We start from the raw sequence: 22,420 nt of genomic DNA on the forward strand, positions 1-22,420 counted from the left end.
CATCTGCAGAGGTGGCACCGCCCAGAGTGGGCTGGGCCTTCTCACATCCATCACTGATCAAGAAAATGGACTGCAGGCTTGCCTTTAGCCCCATCTCACAGAGGCATTTTCTCAATTAAGATTCCCTCTTCCCAGATACGCTAGTAAATTGACAAAACCCAATCAGTGCAGACTCATTCTTACACTCGTGGTTCTCAAAGGAGCTCGGCCAGCAATGTCCTTATTTCTCTCCTGATCTTCCTGTTTCTCTCTGCCCACAGTGCTCCTCTCTGAGCTTACACACATGCTTTGCTTTTTCCTGTTCTAAAGTGAAGTTTTTGTTTGTGGGGCTGCCCTGTCAAAGGGTTGAATGCTGCCGTTTTTTTTCTCCCACCTCCAAAAACCTTGGAAAATTCAGCCACAGCGGCCACTTCCCTTTACCCACTGAGCCTCATGTGTTTGCCCTCTCACACTAACTCAAAATTGTCATTTTAAGAAACGACCACGTTCAGGGTTCTGTCTGTCTGTCTGTCTATTACATCCCTCTGACATTAAAGGTGACAAAGAATGTGTATTACCTCTCAGAAACAAGCCCCCTTTTTTCGTTTTGCTTTTCCAGACGTAGTAACTCCCAATGGCTTGAATGTTAAGAAGTTTTCTGCAGTGCATGAATTTCAAAATCTCCATGCCATGTACAAGGCCAGGATCCAGGATTTTGTTCGAGGTCATTTCTATGGGTATGTTTCTCTTGATTAAAAAAAAAAAAAAGCCCCTCCCCAGGGGGGGGGGGCTGCAGAGATGGCTCAGTGTTTAAGAACACACACTCCTCTTGCAGAAGACCAGAGTTGTGTTCCAAGCACTGTATCAGATGGCTCATAACCACTTGTAACTCTAGCATGGGGAGGGGTTCTGACACCCTCATCTTGCCTTCAAGGGCATTTACAGGCACACACATACACACACACACACACACTCACACACACACACACACACACACACACACTCATACACACACATCTGTTTCAAGATGTTCCCGTGCATTGTAGCAAGTGCTTCTCTTTCCCCAGACCCCCTCTGCTTGAATAGACTTCCTGCTGTGGAATTTGTTGCTCTTGTTCTATTTTATTAGAAATTGCTTTATTTTGTTTCAGTCATTTGGATTTTGATCTTGAAAAGACTTTATTCCTCTTCATTGCTGGGAGGTATGAATTCTCAAACAAAGGGGCTGACATCTTCTTGGAATCCTTATCCAGGCTCAACTTCCTCCTAAGGGTAAGAAAGCTCTGGGCTGAGGCACAAGGCCTTTCTGCTGTGGGATGTGAAGAAGCTAGTTTTCAAGAAGAAATTTGACATTGAAATCTTAAAATGATAACCTTGGGCAGATGAGATGGATCAGCCAGTGGAGGTACTGGCTAAAGGTCTGATTTCTATGCCAGAACCTACATGATGGAAATGGGGAAAGACTCTGGAAACTGTGCAGCTATGCTCTTCACACACACACACACACACACGCACGCACGCACGCACGCACGCACACACGCACGCACACGCGCACACACGACAGAGGGAGGAGGGAGGGAAGAGGAGGAGAGAAATGTAACAAAACATTTAAAATGATGTCATTCTGGAAATGACTCCTCCTACTCAATTTGCATATTTGAGTTACATGTCACTCACATGTGTCTTTGTCTACACTGTAAAGTACATTTTTTAACCAGAATTTCATACTATACATGCTATATGTTAGAAAGACATTTTAATAGTTCTTTTTCTTAACGGGAGTTTATTGAAAGACAGATACAGCAAAGTCAAGCAAACTGAAAGCCATATATCATTTATTAGAAACCAGATGTAAATTGTGGTAGCACATGCCTTTAATCCCAGAATTCAAGGGGCAGCAAGATCATTGAGTTTCAGGCCAGCTTGGTCTACAGAGTGAGTTCGAGGCCAGCTAGGGCTACACAAAGAAACCCTGTCTTGAAAAATAAAAAAAGAAAGAAAGAAAGAAACCAAACCAGATGTAGCCCATGAATGATGATACAATGTCCTGATGGTCACCCTTGGCATCACACCTAGCAATCCAAATCCAGTCAGTTCTAGCTGTGGTTGCCCTCCTGCATGTGAAACAGTCAAGTGTCCCAGTACTTTTCTTCCACAGAACAGGACAGATCTTAAAAACTCATTCCTCTGCCCCTTTATCATCTACACCAGCTCTCCAAGTTGACAGATCTCCAACTGTCCATCTCTGAAGTGTTCCCTCACCTGGAAACATGAAGAGGGTTCTGCTCCCCATGGTATATCACCTTTGCTCAGGATCAGGCCTTACAAAGAGGTTCCCTGTGAATTCAGCAGAGAAGCACAGGCAGGGGAGACAGCAATAGAAAATGGCGTCATGTCCTATTAACTACAGTGATTGGTTTATATTCCAATCCTATCACACTAAAATGCAGAACAAATGTCACAGTGTAAAAGTTGAGTGCTATTGAGACGCGGAGACCTCGGGAGTCACGGAGATGACTCAGTGGTTGAATGCACATGCTTTTCTTTCAGAGCTGGGTTCCCAGCACTCACATAGCAGCTCACAATCTCCTATAACTCCAGTTCTGGGGCATCCAATGCCCTCTTCTGACCTCCTCAGATTCTGTGCTCATATGCACACACCCACACATGTATACACTTAGTTTAAAACAAAAAAAAGATACTGAGACAATCTAGATTTTCCTGAGTTCTGTATTATTGTCTCCAAGCTTTTCTGGAATATAGTTCTTTTTTTCCTCTGTTAGCAAAATATTATACCAAATATGCAGAAAGATTTCCCCAAACTGCAATATAAGAAAGTTATTAGTAATAATAATAGCATCTGCAAAAATAGATTAAAGTGAAATAAATTATTCTTGTATAATCTTTGTTCATATTTCCAGGAATATATCCATTAAAGCATGCTTTGTAAATAGGCATATAACTGTATCAAACATGTTTTATGTTTAGGGTCATTATTAAAAAAAACAATCCATACAGTCATTAAATATTCACTTTATTTGTAGATGTGAAGTAAATAAAAACCTACTGTTATTAAGTTAGAGAGAAAAGATAATTATAATACTTAGAGAAATTAAAATACACAATATGTAGCTTATTTGATAGTGCATTGGCTGCCACCTGCAGTGAACTTCATGTCCCATGACTTTTGTAGATTTCCTGAATGGACTGTGAGGTTTCAGAGGGAAGAGGCCACACAACTGATGGAAAGATGTCCCAAACTCAGGACACAGTTCTGTCGTTTAGATCACAAGGACATCCATGTGCTCATAGTTTTATCTAGAATTTAGGCTTTTACTCCAAAGCTGCTTGATATATGTCATTTCCCTGTCAGAGATGTGAGGCCTAAGGCATCTGTGGAAGAGAACAAGAAAACAGATTTCAGAAGTTAAAAAAAAATCATTTAAATATTAGTTTTGTTCATAATAGGCTATGGGCACTCAGATAAAATATTTTACATACTGTGCTTCCTTATCATCAGTAGAATGAAATGAATCACATGTACTGTGGTTGGCGGTTATAAGGGTGGATGGAAGGCAATTGTGTGTTTAAAGTGCCCCAGCGCATACTGCTACATCAAAAGTGTGAAGCACATGCTTGCTCTCTTCCTTTACATTTTGGCCTAAAAGTCAAAATGCATCATATGGACCATCTAGACATATAACAGAAACATGTAAAAAAATCCATTTGTACAAATCGGTAAATTAGAAAGAGTTAGAAAAATAAGAAATAAATCCTCATTAAATTTTGAACTTTTAAAGAAGGAATTTTGATTTTTTTTCTATCAAGTCCCATGTGTTCTTTAGCCACAGGAAAACACAATGACATGAGTAGCTACTATTATCTACGTTAATGGCCAATGGTGTGGAAATACTCTTTGCTGACAAATCCTGATTGGAAGTCAGGTTTCACAGCTCAGCATTCTTTCTCTCCTGTGACACGTGAAAACACTGTTTTCCAGGCTTAAGGTCCCCGTGCCAGATGCTTTTTGGTCTTTGTTAGGTGACGATACTGTGTTTTCTAACCCTTCTCAGATGCACAAGAGTAACGTCACTGTGGTGGTGTTTTTCATCATGCCTGCCAAGACAAACAATTTCAATGTGGAAACCCTGAAGGGCCAGGCGGTGCGGAAGCAGCTGTGGTAATCTCATGTTTGTCAGCCTGCTCAGACAACACGTGAAGGGAGTTCTGCCTAAGTGTGTGACTTCTGAGCTGTGTCCCTGAACTTTGTTTCTTTGATGTAGCATAAATACTGTGTGGTTCTCTTCTCCTGGGGCTACCTGCTGCATTAGACTGTGCAATGCCTGTAACATGGTGGGCAGTACTCGAAAAACATCCTAACAAACAACCACAGGATGAGCGAGTATCCATACATGGGTGTTAAAGATGGGTTGGTTATATTTTACAGGGAAAACTTAAAGTGTATACCAAAGCAAGGAGTTGAATATGACGACTCCTTCTACACTCAGCCCAGATCAGTTATTGACTATTTATTTCACTAACATGCTCTGTCTATACCTCCATTCACTGACCCTCCCCACTCTCAACCATTCCCCAGCTACCTCAAGCAAAAAAGAGTTCCAGCTTTCTGTGCTGTTCAAACGCCTTGTGGCCTTAGTCCTGGATTTTTTTCAACCAAGCTAAATTAGACAGTGGGGAAATAATAGGAGAGGGCATATTAAAAAAAATACTTGTAACTCCAAGGGACGCTGATGAGACAACAGCACCTTCACAGCAGATGGTGCCTTAGTTCCCTTTCTACTGCTGTGACAAAGCACCACAACCAAGGCAACTTATAAAGGAAAGTTTTGATTCAGCATTCACAAGTGCATTGCAGTCCATGAACGTCACGGTGGGGAGCAAGGCAGCAGGCAGGCATGGTGCTGGTGCAGCAGCTGACAGCTCACGTCTTGATCCACAAGCACGAGGCAGAGAGAGCTCACTCAAACTGCATGGGCATTTTGACACCTCATAGCCCACCCCCAATGACACACCTCCTGTAACAAGGCCACACTTTCTAATCCTTCCCAAACAGTCCCACCAGCTAGGGACTAAGCAAATATTTGAGCCTCTGAAAGTCATTCTCATTCAAACGCCCAAAGATGACTGTGGAAAGTTATTATTGCATCTGAATTAGAAATCTGTCTGTGTCAAACAGGGACACTGTGCATTCTATGAAGGAAAAGTTTGGAAAGAAACTCTACGATGGCTTATTGAGGTAAGTGCTTAGAACTTACACACTAACATTTAGGTCTTCACCATTCACACATCACAATTTAGTCACTTTTCATGAATTTTGTCCCAACATAATGGAATTTGTAGCCTTTGCAGATGTCGTATGAGCACTAGCATTTTACCTTTGACAATATCAGTAAACAGCTTGCAAGTAGCGGACCATGTGTGCATATATGCACACAGGTTCTTATTCAGACTTATTAATACATCAGTCTGAGACTGAAGGAGCTTGAGTTCAAATATATATTGACTTAATGTAGTAAATAAATAATAAATATTCATATATTAAATCTGTGTTAACATCTTAGTAAATGACAATATTACAATAAATGAACTAATGTCAATTAGAAAACACTTAACTAGTGCCAGCTGTTTTTATTTTTAACACTGTTTTCGCCACAGAGGAGAAATTCCCGACATGAATAGTATCTTGGATCGAGATGACATAACAATTATGAAGAGAGCCATTTTTTCAACTCAGGTAAGAAAAATTTAAAAGTACCTACCACCTCTCATGATCATTAAAATCAACCCAGGCCGTATTTTCTTCATTCATATGAAGGAATTTGCTAAATTAGGAAATTTCAAATCTGAGAGTTGGAAAAATATTCTCTTTTCATCCCATTTATGTTTGTGGTTGTGGAACAGGGCATGTGGAGGGGCATGTGGAAGTCATGTGGAGGGGCATGTGGAAGACATGTGGAAGGGCATGAGGAAGACATGTGGAGGGGCATGTGGAAGTCAGAGGACTACTTGAAGGAGTTAGATTCTTTCCACCATGTGGGTCCCAGAGATGGAGCTCAGATCACCAGGCTTGGCAGCAAGAACCTTTAACCACTGAGCCATTTTACCCACCCAAAACCATACTCTTAAATAGTCACTTGAATGATTTTGTATGTGCTTTTATGAATTGTTTTTAAGGGATTTCTTTTCTTTTCTTTCTTTCTTTTTTTTTTTTTTTTTTTTTAGAAATCTTACAAAGTCTGTCTTTGAACCCATTTACAGAATTCCTTTTGAACCAATATACTCAGATGAAAAACTATGTCCATTATAACAAAAAAAAAAAAAAAACTTGTGAAAACCTCCAAAAGTGCAGGATCCTCACCATAGTAAAGAAAATGCCAATGCTTCTTCGCTGAACAGAATTGTTGTTTTAAAATGTAATATAGTACTAGACATGCATGGGCATCCTGTTAATAATGTGGTTTGCTAGACAGTTGCAGTGAATCAAGTTCACCTTAGATGAAGATCCCAAAGTTCCTGCACATTCTAGAAAAATCCAGAAGCAGCTATGAAATCCAGGTCTTTGATACAGTAGCTGCATGGGGGGTGAGGGGAATAGAAGATTTCTGTTCATAGTCTGTGAAGAAAGTTCTGGAACTCTTCCCCTGCAATACACAAAACTTAGTCATCAAAACCAGCGTCATCTTAGAGGGCTGAATACAGAGGGGGTGCATGAGATGTCAATGACCTTTTGCAGAAGTGAGTCACACTTATTTATGCTTCTCACCACCGACATTTTCTTCCCCCTGTTCCCTCAGAGACAGTCTTTGCCTCCTGTGACCACTCACAACATGATTGATGACTCCACGGATCCCATCCTCAGCACCATTAGACGGATTGGACTTTTCAACAATCGTGCAGACAGAGTCAAGGTAAAACGAATTGGTTTGTTATAAACTGCTTCAAAATTGCACAGAATAAGCCAAGGCAAAGACTCAGTTGGTAAAATGTTTGCCATGAAAGCATGAGAACCTGAGGTCACCCTCCAGCACCCTGGTACAAGCTGGGCACACGCTTGTAAATCCAGTCCCCAGGAAGCCAGTCGGGCCTAATTGGTGAGCTCAAGGCCAAAGAGAGACCCTGCCTCAAAAAGTAGCATGGAAACTCCTTAAAAACAGCACCCAAGGTTGAGCTCTGGCCTCTACACACATGTGCACACAAATGCAGGAACATTAAGACACATATGCACCCACTAGAATTCATATCCCCATGCCCACATGCACATATACAAACAAAAGAATTATATAGAATATACTTTGGAGGGAATTTATTACAAGCTCTTCATTGTTTTAACATCTTCTGGAAAAAATATTTAAGAAATTATAAAAAAAATGGATTCTGCTTCTTGTTTTAGGTAATTACTCTTAGACATTAGTTAACTCTGAGTTTTAATCCTAACATTTGTTTTAATCGCACAATGTTACCAGTAGGCACAAGGAAATTACCTACTTTTTAATGATCAAAATATATTCTAAAACTTACTTTAGGAAAGGACTCTGATAAGAGGTATGTTTTTAAGTGTTTTTTTTCTTTTATGCATTTTATTTTAAAATTATATTTATTCATGTATTTATTTTGTGTGTGGGGTAGAGGATGAAAAGTGCCATGTCATTCATGAAAGGGTCAGAGGACAACTTGTGGAAGTCAGTTCTCTGCTTCCACCTTCGGTTCCTGGGGATCAAACTCAGGTTGTCAGGCTTAGTGACACACACCTGTACCTGATGAGCACCTCAAGGGCCCTGCAAGTGTGTTTATTATAACAAGTTCTTTTCATATGGAGTGATGTTTTTATTATTGTTTTATGTGCATGGGTGTTTTGCCTGCATGTACGGTTGTGCACTATGTGTATGCCTGGTACCCAAGGCGGCCAGAAGAGGGCATCAGATATTCCAGTTGGAACTGCAGATGGTTATGGGTCACCATATGGATACTGAAATTCTAACCCTGTTCTTCTGGTGGAGCAATTAGGGCTCTTAGCCATCGACCCACCTCTCCATCCTCCCATCTGGTTTCTGTGTGGGTTCTTCTGCACACTTGTGCAGCCAACCATTTAGTATTCCTTCATCTTCCCAGTCCTGTGCATACACTCTAATAGGCTTTAGTTCTGGAGCCATTGTCCAATTTCATTTGCTGCGTGTCTGTCTCATCTGGACGCCACATCCTTTCTGTAACACCCTCACTGGCACAAATCATTTGCTAGAACTGAGACTCAGTTGGTATGTTGCTATCCCTCCAGATCTGTCCTTCATATTGGGGCTCATCTTGGCTTCATTCATTCTGAGTTTGGACAAGTGAATAATGATGTGTATTTATCATTATAGTATGATATAGTATGATATCTACATGTGCACCACTAAATAGTGGTTTGCTAACTCCTGACAATTTTGTCTTTTCTAGAATATCATATAGTTATGATATTTACATATAAGTAGGTATTTATGATTTGATTTATTGGTTCTTGAACACCAGCACACCACTGCACATATTTTTATTTGAGTCAAGTGTGATTTTTGAGCAGAGGCATGAATAGTATCTTTACAGGACACTCCGGTTGTTGTGTGGACTACAGAGCCTTGTGGAATAAAAGCAAGTGTGGTAGGTGGTAACTGCCTCTAGGTGAGAGGGGATAGCATGAACTAATCTGGACAGGACTGTTCTAATATCTTACCTCCCCTGGGGTCTGTTTCCCTTAGATAACTCATGTGTAGGTCACAGGTGATCCATCCTCTCTTTCTTGCTCAAGTTGAGAACAAACTGACTAATAAGACAGGGATCAGCAGTTGAGAGAACCAAATATAACTTTCAGTGGAGAACAAGGCTGGAGAAGCCTTGAGGGCCTAGTTTAGTGTGAAAACAGAAAATGTACGTGTTAACTCTGTACCATGTGACCCAAGACTTGGAGATAAAGGGCAAAGTTAAGCATGCAGAGTGGAGACTTTGAGCTACAGAGTGGAGGAAAGGAAAAGGAGAGTCTAAGTTCTTTATAACTTATCTTTCCCTCTATCCCTGAGTATAAAACACATGGATCCTCCAGGATTGAAATAAAGTGTGGAGTGTTTTGTTTTATTTTATTTTCTTCATTAGAACTTTCTCTTTTAGGTGATTTTACATCCAGAATTTCTGTCCTCCACCAGCCCCCTACTACCCATGGATTATGAAGAGTTTGTCCGGGGTTGTCACCTTGGGGTGTTTCCATCATATTATGAACCTTGGGGTTACACTCCAGGTATGTGATATGTGTGGATTACGGACAGATTCTGATTTGGTTGCAAGTTATTTCAAGTGTGTGTATGCAATGTTAAAGTTGACGGGAAATCTCTACTGAGGCTTTGCGTTCTCAGTTCCTTTAAAAAATGATTTGGGTTGGCTCCATTCAGGCATCAGTTTTATGCTTTGCAGAGCCTAACCTAAGAATAGAGACAAAACCTATGAGGCTGTGCTACAGTGGGGTTTGCTACCTCCTGAGTGGGTCAAGCCCATTGCCTCATTGTATTCCAAAGAGGAAGATAATGTTTTATGAGGATTGTATTATTAGGCTATCTCTGTAGATCTCATTAATGTGAAGTATAAACTAAATAGATAGAGCTAGTATGAAAAATTGTTAGTCTTCCAATATAGTTCTTTAAAAGCTATTTCAGAAGAATGCAGATAAAATTTTTAATTGGATTTTGTAAAACAAAAGTTGGCCCTGAAAACATGGGTAGTATTAAGAAAGCATTGTGTTTAGTGGTGGGTAAGGTATTACAGCTAATGCCATCATATATTCAGAAATGCTGCCAACTCTGTTTATTTATCATTTTCTCCTCTGGTCCCTAAGTGGTATGGTTACCAGTAGCAACAAGAGTGATGAATTTGCATTTGTACTGAAGCATCTTATAAAAAGAGAAATGGGTTAGAAGTGTAGCTCAGTGGTGGAACATATGCTTAGAATCTACAAGGCCGACCCTCCAGTTCCCAGCACAACTAACTAAATAATAAATAAAAAGCAAACAGTTTGCCTGCATTCCAGCATAAAGGATAGAAATAGCTTTCCTATGTCTTGTTGATAATAAAAAATACCCTTCCTGATCTAGGTAAATTCCACTTATTTTAAAACAAAATGCTAATTTTTGTTGTTGTTGTTGTTGTTGACCTACAGCTCAAGGGATAGCAGAGGCCAGGTAAAGGGGAAGTATTAGGTTGGATTATTAAAGAGAAGAACATTCATAATGTCTATATATTTACATTTTTTCATGTGTACATGTTTTGGCTACATGCATGTATGTGCATACCATATGCATGCAATGCCTTCAGGGGCCAGAAGAGGATATCAGATCTCCTGGAACTGGAGTTATAGATGATTGTGAGCCACAATGTGGATGCTGGGAACTGAACCCAGGTCCTCTGAAAGAGCAGCATGTGCTCTTAACCACTGAGCCACCTCCCCCGTCCCTATGTCTATATTTTCATTCTAGGATTTAAATACAGTACCTAGAATTCTATAAGGAGAGAACACTGTAGCCCTCAGAACAGGAGCAGTATAGGGCTCTGCAGCTGGTACTGTTCTGATCTATTGTTTCAATTTTATCAAACTACAACACAAGGATTCCATAGTATTGGAATAACCAGACTGCAAAGGATTTGCTTTTTGACTTTCCCTTTTTTTCTTCATTAGAATTTTCTCTTTTAGGTGATTTTGCACCCAGAATTTCTACCTTCCACCCATGTAATTATTTAGCAGTAGAAAATTATTAAAACTTTAACAGTGGTGGCGCACACCTTTAATCCCAGCACTCGGGAGGCAGAAGCAGGTGAATCTCTGTGCGTTTGAAGCCAGCCTGGGCTACAGAGCAAGATCCAGGAAAGGCTCCAAAACTACAAAGAGAAACACTGTCTCAAAAAAAAAAAAAAACAAAAAAACAAAAAAAAACAAAAAAAAAAAAAAAACCTTTAACAGACAAAATATGACTACTTCTTAAAAGTTTGATATAACAATGCATCTAAATAGTTCTTTCTCCCTTGTAGTTCTAAAACTTACTATTAGTGTCAATTCTGCATTTTTGAAAACAGTTTTCCTTCTTAGGAAATGTCCACAAAAAATGTTTCAATCACATATTTAATAAAGTATTAAACAAAACACACATTTTGCTGATGAGCAGAACACTTGTTATCCATCCCTGTTCCCAGTTTTCCTGTAGGGAGACCTAGTGTGGACAGAGGAGGAAAAAGCCAAATTCATGAATGACTGAGGGACTGGGAAGACACTCCCACTAATGCAAAGACTGTTAGAAACCTAAACAGCTGCCTTTCCACTGAGTGGGTTTTTTGTTGTTGCTTTTGTTGTTTGGTTTTTTGAAACAGGGTTTCTCTGTGTAACAGCTCTGGCTGTCCTGGAACTCACTTTATAGCCCAGAATGGCCTCCAACTCACATAGATCCACCTGCCTCTGCCTTTCAAGCGCTGAGATTAAAAGTATATGCCACCATGGCCCAGCAAATCATCTTTTATTTAAGGCGTTTTACTTTTATTTTAAGTGTATGAGTGTTTTACCTGCATGGGTACCTGTGCACCACAAGCATGCAGTGCTCACAGAGGCCAGAGAGGCATTGAATCCCCTGGGACTGGAGTTACAGAGGATTGTGAGCTACCAACCTGGGTCCTCTGCAAGAGCAGCCAATGCTCTTAACTATGGAGCCATCTCTCCAGGTTCCCAGAACTTCATTTATGGGACCCCAAGTATATCAAAGATTTATCTAATGTTTTAAGATAAAGGACAAAGAAGTTATGAGAAGAGGGAAGGAAGAAGTTATGGACTTTGTGTTAACACAGCCAATGAGTTTTTCTGTCCTTTTAAATTTACCAAAATAAGAATGTTAGGGTGTTTTTTTCTGTTGCTTTGATAAAATACCCTGGCACACAAACATACAAATGAAAAACCTAAAACAACAAAAACAGCTTAAGTAAGAAGGCATTTGCGGGGCTTATGGTTCCAGTGGCGTATAGTCTATCATGACAGGAAGATGGCAGCAGCAATTAAAGGCATGGAAGCAGGAGCAGAGGGCTGCGTCTGAACTCAGGAAGGAGAGAGTGAACAGGCGGCAGAGAGAGACTGTCAATCCCCAAAGCTCTCCTCCAATAAGACTTCACCTCCTAAAGGTTTCATTGCTTTCCCAGTTAGCACCGCCAGCTGTCCCAACACACGAGTCTATGGGGCCACCTCATATTCAGACCACCAAAGACAGTTAGTCACCCTCTACATGGATACTGGAAGAAAAACAAGCCTTCCTGTGGTAGAGATTTAGCCTTCTTGTATTACATAATCTCAAATTTGTTTTTATAACAATAATATGGTGGCTAATTTTTTTTTTCAGCTTGAAACAAGCTAGTTATTTGGGGAGAGGAAACCTTACTTGAGAGAATGTCTCCTCAGCTTGGCTTGTAAGCAAATCTGTGTGGAATTTTCTTGATTAATGACTGATGTGGGAGGATCCACTGTGGGTGGTGCACTCCTGGGCAGCTGGGCCTGGCTTGTATAAGAGAGGAAGCTGAGGAAGCCACGGGGAACAAGCCAGTAAGCAGTGTTGCTCCATGGCCTTTGCATCAGCTCCTGCCTTCAGGTGCCTTCCTGAGTTTCTGCCTTGACTCCCCTTCAGGATGGACTGTGAGATGTAAGGTGAAATAGACCCTTTCCTCCCCAAATTGCTCACGGTCATGGTGTTTAGGACAATAGATAGCAAGCTAAGACACCAGCACTGAGCTTTTAGAACGTCCAAAAAAACACTTATTTTATTAAATTCATTCAAGGGACATACATTGAGCTTTCATGGTTTCCTAGCTTTTACTACAAAATATATTAGTGAATTATTTAGTGAGAATGAAATCCCATGACATTTTTGGCAAAATTTTGTGTATATGTAAGTATATGAATTATTCCCAGGAGGAGTTCCAAAAATTTCATTAGATTTCAAAGAAGTTGGTAATTCCCACCTACACTCCTTCTGACACTTCCCTAAAAGTCAGAAACACTGCCATATAGCTGAATAACTAAGCCAAGAAGAAATACTCACAAGCAGAGGAGACAAAGCCGTGATCTAAGCTGAACTCCACCATGAGTAATGGAACAACTTTTATACACATCTCCACTCAAGAACCAAGAATATTGCCCTAGTCAAATACATGTATATTACTTGTTTAAAGTGTAGACGTTGGGATCGGGAAATGGCTCAAGAGATAAAGGACTTGACATGTTGGCATGAGGACCAGCATTCAGATGCCCCAAACCCACCAAATGCCTCATGGAAGTGGCAATAAGCTTATAATTCCAGCCTCAGAGGAAATAGGAAGTGGGTCCCAGAGCAAGCTGGCCAGCTATACCAGCTCTGGGTTTCATTGAGAGACCTTGACTAAATGAAAGGTGGAAGAGCAAAGAGCAATTGGGGAAATTTCCTTGACATCAGCCTTGGGCATCCACATGAATGTACACACAGGTTCACACACTCACAAATGAACAAAGAAAAAATGTAACTATCTTTGAAAGGTATTTTCAGAGATAGCTCAGATATTTTGTGGGAAGCAGGTTTTATCAAAAGGTGAGGGAAGACTGAAAGAGATCACGAATTCCCTGCACCCTTAAGAGAGTAGCAGGGATGTGTGCAGAGGAAATTCTAGTAGAGGAGAACTTGGCTGTGTCCGAGCACACACCATACTCCATAAAGTTGCCAAGCAGAGTCACAAGCACAGAATGGAACAAAACTAAACCAGCAAACAGGCAGCTGGGCTCGGGCAGTAGAGCGCAGCAGGTCCCAGCAAGAACTCTAGGACTGGATGTCTCACTTCAAGCCCAGCTCTCTCATATCCCCCAATTCTATGAAGAGGCCAAGTTACCTCAACTCCCCATGCTTTAATGTCTTCACCTGCCAGAGAGGGATGATGTCAGCATCACTTCATGGATGGTTGCAAAGATTGCCTGTGTTATGACCGCATATAAAGGGTTATACCGTGCCTGGCAGGAAGTAACAATCTACCACTAGGCAAACAGGACTTTTTCTCCTGCACATGAATGTGAGAATTGAGAGGGGTTCTGAAGCTCATTCTTTGTCCATTCCCTGGCAGCTGAATGCACAGTGATGGGCATCCCAAGTGTGACAACAAACCTCTCTGGCTTTGGCTGTTTCATGCAGGAGCATGTGGCTGACCCTACTGCGTATGGTGAGATTTTTTTCCCATTGTATCCTCCTGAGGCCCTAATGCTAAAGCTGTCCTGAAATGAAACTGAAGTTTATATTTCTCATCTAATTAAAAGTAGATTTAAGTAGGGGTCCATAGGAAAGAATATTCTTAATACTGAATATATTGCTCCCAAGAAGAATTGCAAAAGGATGGAATTTGGGCAAACTTTGCCTTTAACTTATTTTTTGATGATGGTGATAGAATTTTTTCCCCTTAAGTCCTAAGAGCAATAATACAGTAGCTATGGCCTTGGAGTATGCATATTGGTCACTCTATAGAGAACACATTTATTCTTTTAAAGATTCATGTCAAGGTAGAAAAAAATCACTTTTTAAGAACTGTAGGACAATTTGCATTTCACTGTGTGTCTGTTCATGTTGCCTAGCAACAAGAAAGTTTGACCAGGACGGGTTCTCTGCCTATGCCTTAGCAATTTAGCCTGCTGGAGGCAGCTCTCCTCTGGTGCTTCTCAGTGAGTTTGTAAGCGGGAACGCCCAGTGGGGGAGGAGGGAGCTAATATAGGTCCCACCTGGTGTTTCTGGTTAGTAACAATTTCTAGAGAATCGCTGGCCTGCTGGGCTAGATACCTTTTTTAAGGTAAGATCTGCTTTGTTGGCAGGTTTGATGATGGTTTTTAATAACTAGAAGTTCATAGAAAACATACAACCTTAGAAGGGGGAAGATAAAGTGAGGGTGGAAGCTTAGGCAGATACTTGTGATGGGCTGGTTGTGGTCTTTGCTGGAACCTAGGTAATAATTTGCAAGTTGTGTTTTGATTTGTGTGTGTGTTCTCCAGGTATTTACATTGTTGACAGGCGCTTCCGATCTCCAGATGATTCTTGCAATCAGCTGACTCAGTTTCTTTATGGGTTTTGCAAACAGTCACGCCGTCAAAGAATCATCCAGAGGAACCGCACAGAGAGGCTCTCAGATCTTCTGGACTGGAGATACCTAGGCAGAGTAAGCAAGCTCCTCAGGAGCTAGGAGGAGCATGTTGAGATCACCTTGCACAAAGAAAACCTTGCCTTTAGTCACAATCTGTAAAATCAACTCAGTACCACCAGTGCTGAAATCTCAGGGATGTGTCCCTGTACTTTTTAACTGAATGTGAGTCCTCAAAGTTATAAACTCAAGTCTTCATGGGTTTAGATATCCATGATATCAAGCCTATTAGGATGTAGCTGAACCTGGCATGTGCTTAGCTTGATGCATAACAGGCGTGCAGAAATGCTTTGTGGGGTTGAGAAAATGCAAGAGCAAAGATCTTGTTTTTCATTCCACAGATAATGCAATCATATTCTTCAACAATGCAGGGTAGAATGGACACTATCTATGAAGGCAACAACTACAGGCATGCCTCCATTCACTTGTGCCATAGGTGTCCACATATCTTAAAACTGAGTGATTCAATAATAGACGAAGTACCTTAGCTTTCCTGTAACGTGATTTTTGCATATTATTGAATTCTCCTGGTCAAGAATTGGTGCAGCCATGTGCTGAGTATCTACATCCAATAATGCTAGTGCTCAGCATGACCTAAGTCGTTAATACCACTACCTCATTTGAACCGAGTACAAGAAGGCCAGGACCTTAGAAGTTCTGTTCCTTACCTAGGTCTGGGCAAGATTACTGTCCAATATATCTAGATATTAAAGAATGAAAGCAATTTTCAGTTGTGTTTATATTCAATCTTGAACTCAGCATGGCCAACACAGCTGATCTCCCCCAATGTTTTGTGGTATTTCTGGGCATGTATATTGACAAGTAACAGAACTATAGATGGTCATTTCTGTATTCACAAATATACACATAGATTCTCCAACTTCAAATATACAGCTAGCTATTGGTCAGCACAATGTCTGATATGGTAAAATAGTGCGCAGTAAGTACAGTTTTACATAATCAGTTAATATGGAGATAGGTTATTCAGGCTTAGGAAAATAGAACCTTATATCCTTACTTGGTTATCAAAATCACTAATGTGTTTATAACATGCGAATTGGCTTTGTCTTGGCAGTATTACCAGCATGCCAGACACCTGACTCTAAGCAGAGCTTTTCCAGACAAATTCCATCTGGAGCCCATCTCACCTCCGACGGTAAATATTTAACGCATTGCTTGCTTTTTTAAAAAAAAATGGCATTTCTTATTTGGCATTTCTAACAAGACCTTTGAATCTGTAAGTAGCTAAATATGCTGGCAGTATTCCTCTTATTGTGTTGAATCAAAGTGATGATTAGAGGTACACAAGTCTCGGCTGATTCCCACCATCAGAGAGGTATCTCTTCATTACAACTCTCTCTGTCTTGATGCTTGGGAGGCGTTATAGGCTCTCATTCTTCTGAGAGTTACTCAACAATAGAGGGGGTTGATTTAACAGGAGGTAGATTTGCTATCCAAGGAAGTGTTTAAATATAGAATGGCTACTTGGCAAGAGTGAAATAGAGCAAATCAAGCTCAGAGGAGGAATTGGACCCTATGAGTGGTTATGTTCCATTCAGCATGGCCTTCAGGAGTTTTCTTCTAACGTCCAATTAGACATCTCTGTCAGTGAAATACCATAGTTCACAGGTGCTCTCTTCTAAAGAGAGAGGACAGGGCACACTTTAAAGCAGTGTAGATCCAGGCATTTCTCTTCAGCATGACTTGTCCTTGCTGGAATCTACATACTGATCGAAGGACTACATTTTTTTTAGCTTTGCATCCACCTCATGACAGCCTCAGAGTGAGAAGATGAGACCTAGGTGTGTCCAACCTTTTGATATTGCAAGACTGTGTTGTTGTGTACAAAGTACACACAAGAACTGTGCAGTCGAGTTAACATTTTTTTAACAACCACAAAGAAAATCTTACACTTTAAAAAAAAAAAGGTTACAGTTTTGTGTTGCCACATTCACAGCCATCCTTGGCCTCATGCAGCCCATGGATGGCAGGTTGGACACATCTGAGTCACCATTGTATATAAAATCACCTTAGGGACATGTGTGTATAGTCCAGTTACTCAGGAAGCTGAGTCTCGAGGGTCAGTTGGATTTGTGAGCTTAAGACCAACATGAGCAACATGGAACAAGCCCTCCTTAAATAAAAAAAAAAAAAGAAAGAAAGAAAGAAACAGAAAAGATACACTTCGTTCAGGGGCTCTGTGTCTTGAAGAATTATCTTTTGAGCAAATGTACACAAATTTTTCACAATATTCTCAGTGTTGAGAGTCATCAATTTTATCACTCCACCCAAAACTATCCATCCCCATCAAAAAGATTCACAAACCTCTCAAATCCTGCACTCTGATCAAGGGTCTCAGGCAGGAATCATTTTTACTAGAACAATTTTACTTAATACTACAATGACTAACCCACCTAGCTCAGATGGAAGAAATGTAGAAGGACGAGTTAGCCCCTATGTGAGGCAGGAGGAGTCCCCTAAACTTCCCCTCTTCACACTCCAACCTCTGTGTCTATCATAATATCATTGGGAGAGCTGGGTGCCTCACTTATCTAAAGGTGCACATTTCACTTGCTAACTCAGCTCCATTCACCAATTTATATTTTATTCAATTAATGAGTGTTTAGCTCTTACTCTGTCTGAGATCCTAAATGTAGGCTCAGCTCTTTTAAAAAATCCCTTGATACCTTCATAGATGTATTTAGATCACCCCCCCTCATACTCCTTCCAACTTTATGTTTTCCTCTCCTCCTCTTCCTTCTCTTCCTTCTGACTCATTGAGTCCAATTAGTATACACGTGGGGTGAAGGCACTAATCAGTTTTTTACATGGAGAGGAATGTGGCCCATCCTTAACTGAGGAAACTGTCAGCAATTGATGGTCGATGAGGAAGGGAGAGTCCTTCTTCTTTAGCAGCATGGTCCATGGTAGGTTATTCATGCTCCAGGTCCTTTTTTGATTTTATGCAAAGTACCAGGAGCTTGAAAGGACTATGCATGTGTAACATCATAATAATGTACAAAAATGATTGAAATGAAATTGACCAATGCCTTTCAAGCACATGCATCCTGCAAAGCAAGGATGATGTGATGCATTCCAAGCTGTGCCTTTGGTGGCATTGTGACTTATGAGGCACAGTTGGTGCTCAGCATGCATTTGTCAAGTGAACTTTCTCAGTGATTCTGAGGTAGCTGGACAACGTCACAAACTAAAATGATGCGATTGGTATAATCTCAGGAATCAATGAAGTCACCCAGCCATTAGAATTCTCTCTAGTGGTGTCTGTTAGTGGCCTATTTAGCTGCCGACATCCTGGGACTTTCTGAAAACATCTAAAAGATGACAGAGCAATGTGTGTGGCCATTGAGATTAAAGAAAGACCCTGGGGTTGTCACAGACATGACACTAAATTTCGCTATACCACTCACATGCTGTGGCTTCCAGCAAGTCGTTTGCTTTTTCTCTGTCTCTTTCTCAGAGAGGAAGCAAGAAGAACAAATTTATGAGGATATTGTTAGAATATTAAATTATACAGTGTATAATTATATACAATTATTATAGACAGTATATATAGCACTTGGTATATTTTAGTGCTTAATCAAAGATAACCACATGTTTAATGAGTTTATTTCAGTGTTGATAGTACCAGAGTCAAAATGTTTGAGCTCCTAAAGGATCACAGCAGACTACCTAAAAACAATTAAATTAGCATCTGTACTGTCTGTGTCATTGAAAACCAAGAATTCAGGACTAGAGAGTGGGTCAGCAGTTAAGAGTGCTTGCTGCTTTTTCAGAGGATCTGAGTTCAGTTCCCAGCATTCCTCATAGAGTAATGGTCAGTTTGGAAAAGATAAATCATGAGTATGGCATGCACTGGTGTGCATACATACACACAAATGTAACTGAATCTTAAAAGACTATTATATTTAAAAAGAGAAAAACACCCAGATGTGGTAGTGTGCCCCTTTAATCCCAGCGCTCTGGAGGCAGAGGCAAGTGGATCTCTGTGAGTTTGAGGCCAGACTGTTTCAAAAACAAAACAAAATAACAAAAAAGAGAAAACCTAGAAGTCTTTTTTAACATTTGTGTCTTATTTGTCCTTGGCAGACGGATGGGTTTAGGTATCCCAGGCCCTCCTCAGTACCACCTTCTCCATCAGGATCTCAGACCTCCAGTCCTCAGAGCAGCGACGTGGAAGATGAAGGAGATGAGGATGAAAGATATGATGAGGAAGAAGAGGCTGAGAGGGATCGGTTAAATATCAAGTCACCATTTTCTCTGAACCACGTTCCAAAGGGGAAGAAAAAGCTTCATGGGGAATATAAGAGCTGAATCAGAGCGAGCAAAGTAAGAATGATTCTCGGAGAGAGTGACAATGTTTGATTCCTTTCTCTGAAAATCACAATGGAATATATTCTCTGCCCATTAAGAAAGGAGGTGATTTAGTGAATGACAGTTTTGTAATTCTGAATAAAACACTGTAATTCTGAATAAAACATATATTTTTATCTTTAAGTCTTGTTTCCCCTGTAAATTTAAAGATAAGAAGAGTTTTTAAAGTGGCAGGACTAGAGGCATTTTGAAGATGGTTAATTTGTTGGAAATGGTGACTCACACCTATAATCTTAGCTCTCAGAAGGCTTGGGCAGGAGGCTTGCCATGATGTCAAAGCCAGACTGGGTTAAAGAGTAAGACCTTACATTAAAAAAAATGGCTAACATAAGTGACCAGAAATTTTTAGCTACTTATTTTTTTTTTTTACAAAAATAATCATCATAATCCTTTGATTAATATTTATGAAGCTTCTATACTCCAAGCAAATCTCTACCAGGAAAGATTTAATCTTAACTATGATTGCATGACTCACATATTTTAGATAAACAAGACTTTGTTATTCATTTGCCATTTGCATTAAAGCCATGAATTTCTATTTTGCTCTGCAGATGATTGTCAAAATCCACAAGAAAACAAACTACCCCAAACCCATATTCTGATGTATACCAATGTATATTTACTACATGACATCTGCTATCTAGAATTTGTGTCCAAATCATTGATAGTAAGATGTTACCATCACTGTGTGTCACCTTATTGTAACAGTGCTTTTGTTGTTTAAACAGAAATTTCAATCTTTTATAGATAATAAATTGCCAAATCCAAATGAGTAAATGTGTCACTACGGATTTTATTTTCTTTGGTATATCTTTCTTAAAATGTTTCAGACATCAAAATAACACATGTGATGTACTTGTCATGAACAGTAGCTAACATATTGAAAGGAATCGCTCTCTCTTTTTTTCCTTCTTTGAGACAAGTTTCTCTGTGTGGTCCTGGATGTACAGGAACTCCCTCTGTAGACCTGGCTGGCCTTGAGCTCATGGAGATACTCCTGCCTCTGCCTCCTTGAGTGCTGGTATTAAAGGTATGTGCCACTACCATCCAGCTGAAAGGAATCCTTTAAAAAGAATTAATTTTTAAAAAGTAGTGGACATGTACTTCAATGTAGGAATGATTTCTCTAACATTCTGTGATGTATTTAAGGGGAAGTTGAATGGCTGCACATAAGCAAGGTTATGTTTCAAATGTAATGAACTAAATTGACTAAACGCTAACACCCAAAACCAGATTTACTCCTGGTTTCTTTCTCTTAACTGAGTAGCCATTCACTGTGTCCCACCCACTGCAGAGTGATCGTTTTGATTGACATGTCAGTTGGCCTTGCTCTGAAAATGCTCTGTAGAAGAGTTGATCTTAGAGCTGGGTTGTTGAGAGTAACAGTGAAAAAGGCACCGCATCACATGGCTGAAGACAAGGGGAGGCTGTCATCAGCACCACTTTCTCCAGAGAAGGTAGAAGCAGGAATGCAAGCAATGAATCAAACCAACATAGAAGATGGTTGTGAGTTCACCTTTTTATACACCAGGAAGAAGAAACATTAGGAATCATGGCCTTAGCAAGGTGTCTAGGTCATGAGCATAGTCTTTGAGAATGAAGTTTGTGACTTAGAAAAGTGACCCCCACCTGGGGATGTAGCTTAAAGGTAGACCGCTTGTTCAGTTGCATGGGGCTCTGGGCTCAATACCCAGTACCAAAATAAGGAGAGAAAGAAGACAAAGAAGAAAGAAGGAAGGGAGTTAGGGAGAGCAGGAGAGAGAGGAAGGGAGGAAGAAGTGGGAAGGAGGGAGAGGAAGAGGAGGAGGACAAGAGGCCCCTGGGAGTTGCCTTGCCTTTCACATGGAGGTGTAGCCACAGCAAGGAGCCACCTATAGGAAAGCAGCCCTCACCAGACATCCATTCTGCCAGCATGTTGACCTGACACTTCCAGAATTCTAAGAGGCAAATCTGTTTTTGTTAAACTGCCAGTGTGGGACATTTCGTTTTTAGCAGTCCCAGCTAACTGAAACCACCACCCTCCTTCCATGGCAAAGCCAAGGTGAACAGAACTGGTTTTCCACTCACAGCTATGAATTATAGGTCTTACAAATGCTGTGCTGATAGTTTTTCAAGGCAACAGGAGGATTCTACTTGAGGGAGTCCAAAGAGGCCTCATAGGGGGAGCTCAACTGTCTATGAAGTAACATAGTGACATGGCTGTATCTTCACACAGTGATTTTAAGAATGAAATGGAATGAGAAATGAGCTCTTCCTAGAAGAATCAGGCACTGGAAAGACTGAACTGTGGTGATATTGTATTCCCCAAAATATTGTGTACCCTAATAAACTTATCTGGGAGTCAGAGAACAGAAAAGCCACAATATTAAACATAGAGGATAGGCAGTGGTAGCACACACCTTTAATCCTAGCATTCCAGAGGCAGAAATTCATGTGTTCAAGGATACAGCCAAGCATGGTGACTCACGCCTTTAATCCCAGAAATCGAGTCTTTAATCCCAGGGAGTGATGGTAGAAAGCAGAAAGATATATATAAGGCATGGAGACCAGAAACTAGCAGCATTTGGCTGGTTAAGCTTTTAGCTGGTTAAGCTTCAGGCTTTTGAGCAGCAGTTCAGCTGAGAGCCATTCGGATATGAGGACTCAGAGGTTTCCAGCCTGAGGAAACAAGACCAGCTGAGGAGCCGGCAAGGTGAACTAGCTGTGGCTTGTTCTGGTTCTCTGATCTTCCAGTTCACCCCAATACGTGGCTCAGGCTTGATTTTATTAATAAGAACTTTTAAGATTCCTGCTACACTGAACTGAATGGAGTTGCATTGCCAACTCTCCTTTTACCTGAGGC

General features: G+C 40.6%; 1 protein-coding gene across 2 annotated transcripts in view; it reads left to right on the forward strand.

Annotated features, from left to right (window-relative positions):
* Positions 1-20,355, forward strand: part of Gys2 (glycogen synthase 2) — a 35,840-nt gene extending 15,485 nt beyond the window's left edge. The window contains exons 6-17 of one of the 2 annotated variants that reach the window (XM_037204004.1): positions 599-716; positions 1,131-1,251; positions 4,053-4,159; positions 5,177-5,236; positions 5,656-5,734; positions 6,795-6,908; positions 9,136-9,262; positions 14,128-14,223; positions 15,041-15,204; positions 16,262-16,342; positions 19,294-19,533; positions 20,130-20,355. In XM_037204004.1, the coding sequence (XP_037059899.1) occupies positions 599-716; positions 1,131-1,251; positions 4,053-4,159; positions 5,177-5,236; positions 5,656-5,734; positions 6,795-6,908; positions 9,136-9,262; positions 14,128-14,223; positions 15,041-15,204; positions 16,262-16,342; positions 19,294-19,518 (1,292 nt within the window). In that variant the 3' untranslated portion in view covers positions 19,519-19,533; positions 20,130-20,355. Of the gene's footprint in view, positions 1-598; positions 717-1,130; positions 1,252-4,052; positions 4,160-5,176; positions 5,237-5,655; positions 5,735-6,794; positions 6,909-9,135; positions 9,263-14,127; positions 14,224-15,040; positions 15,205-16,261; positions 16,343-19,293 lie in introns of both variants that reach the window. The other variant, XM_028879872.2, reaches the window with a different exon arrangement.
* The last annotated feature ends 2,065 nt before the right edge of the window (positions 20,356-22,420 follow it).

The sequence above is a fragment of the Peromyscus leucopus genome, chromosome 3 (genome assembly GCF_004664715.2).
Source record: "Peromyscus leucopus breed LL Stock chromosome 3, UCI_PerLeu_2.1, whole genome shotgun sequence".
NCBI lineage: Eukaryota > Metazoa > Chordata > Mammalia > Rodentia > Cricetidae > Peromyscus > Peromyscus leucopus.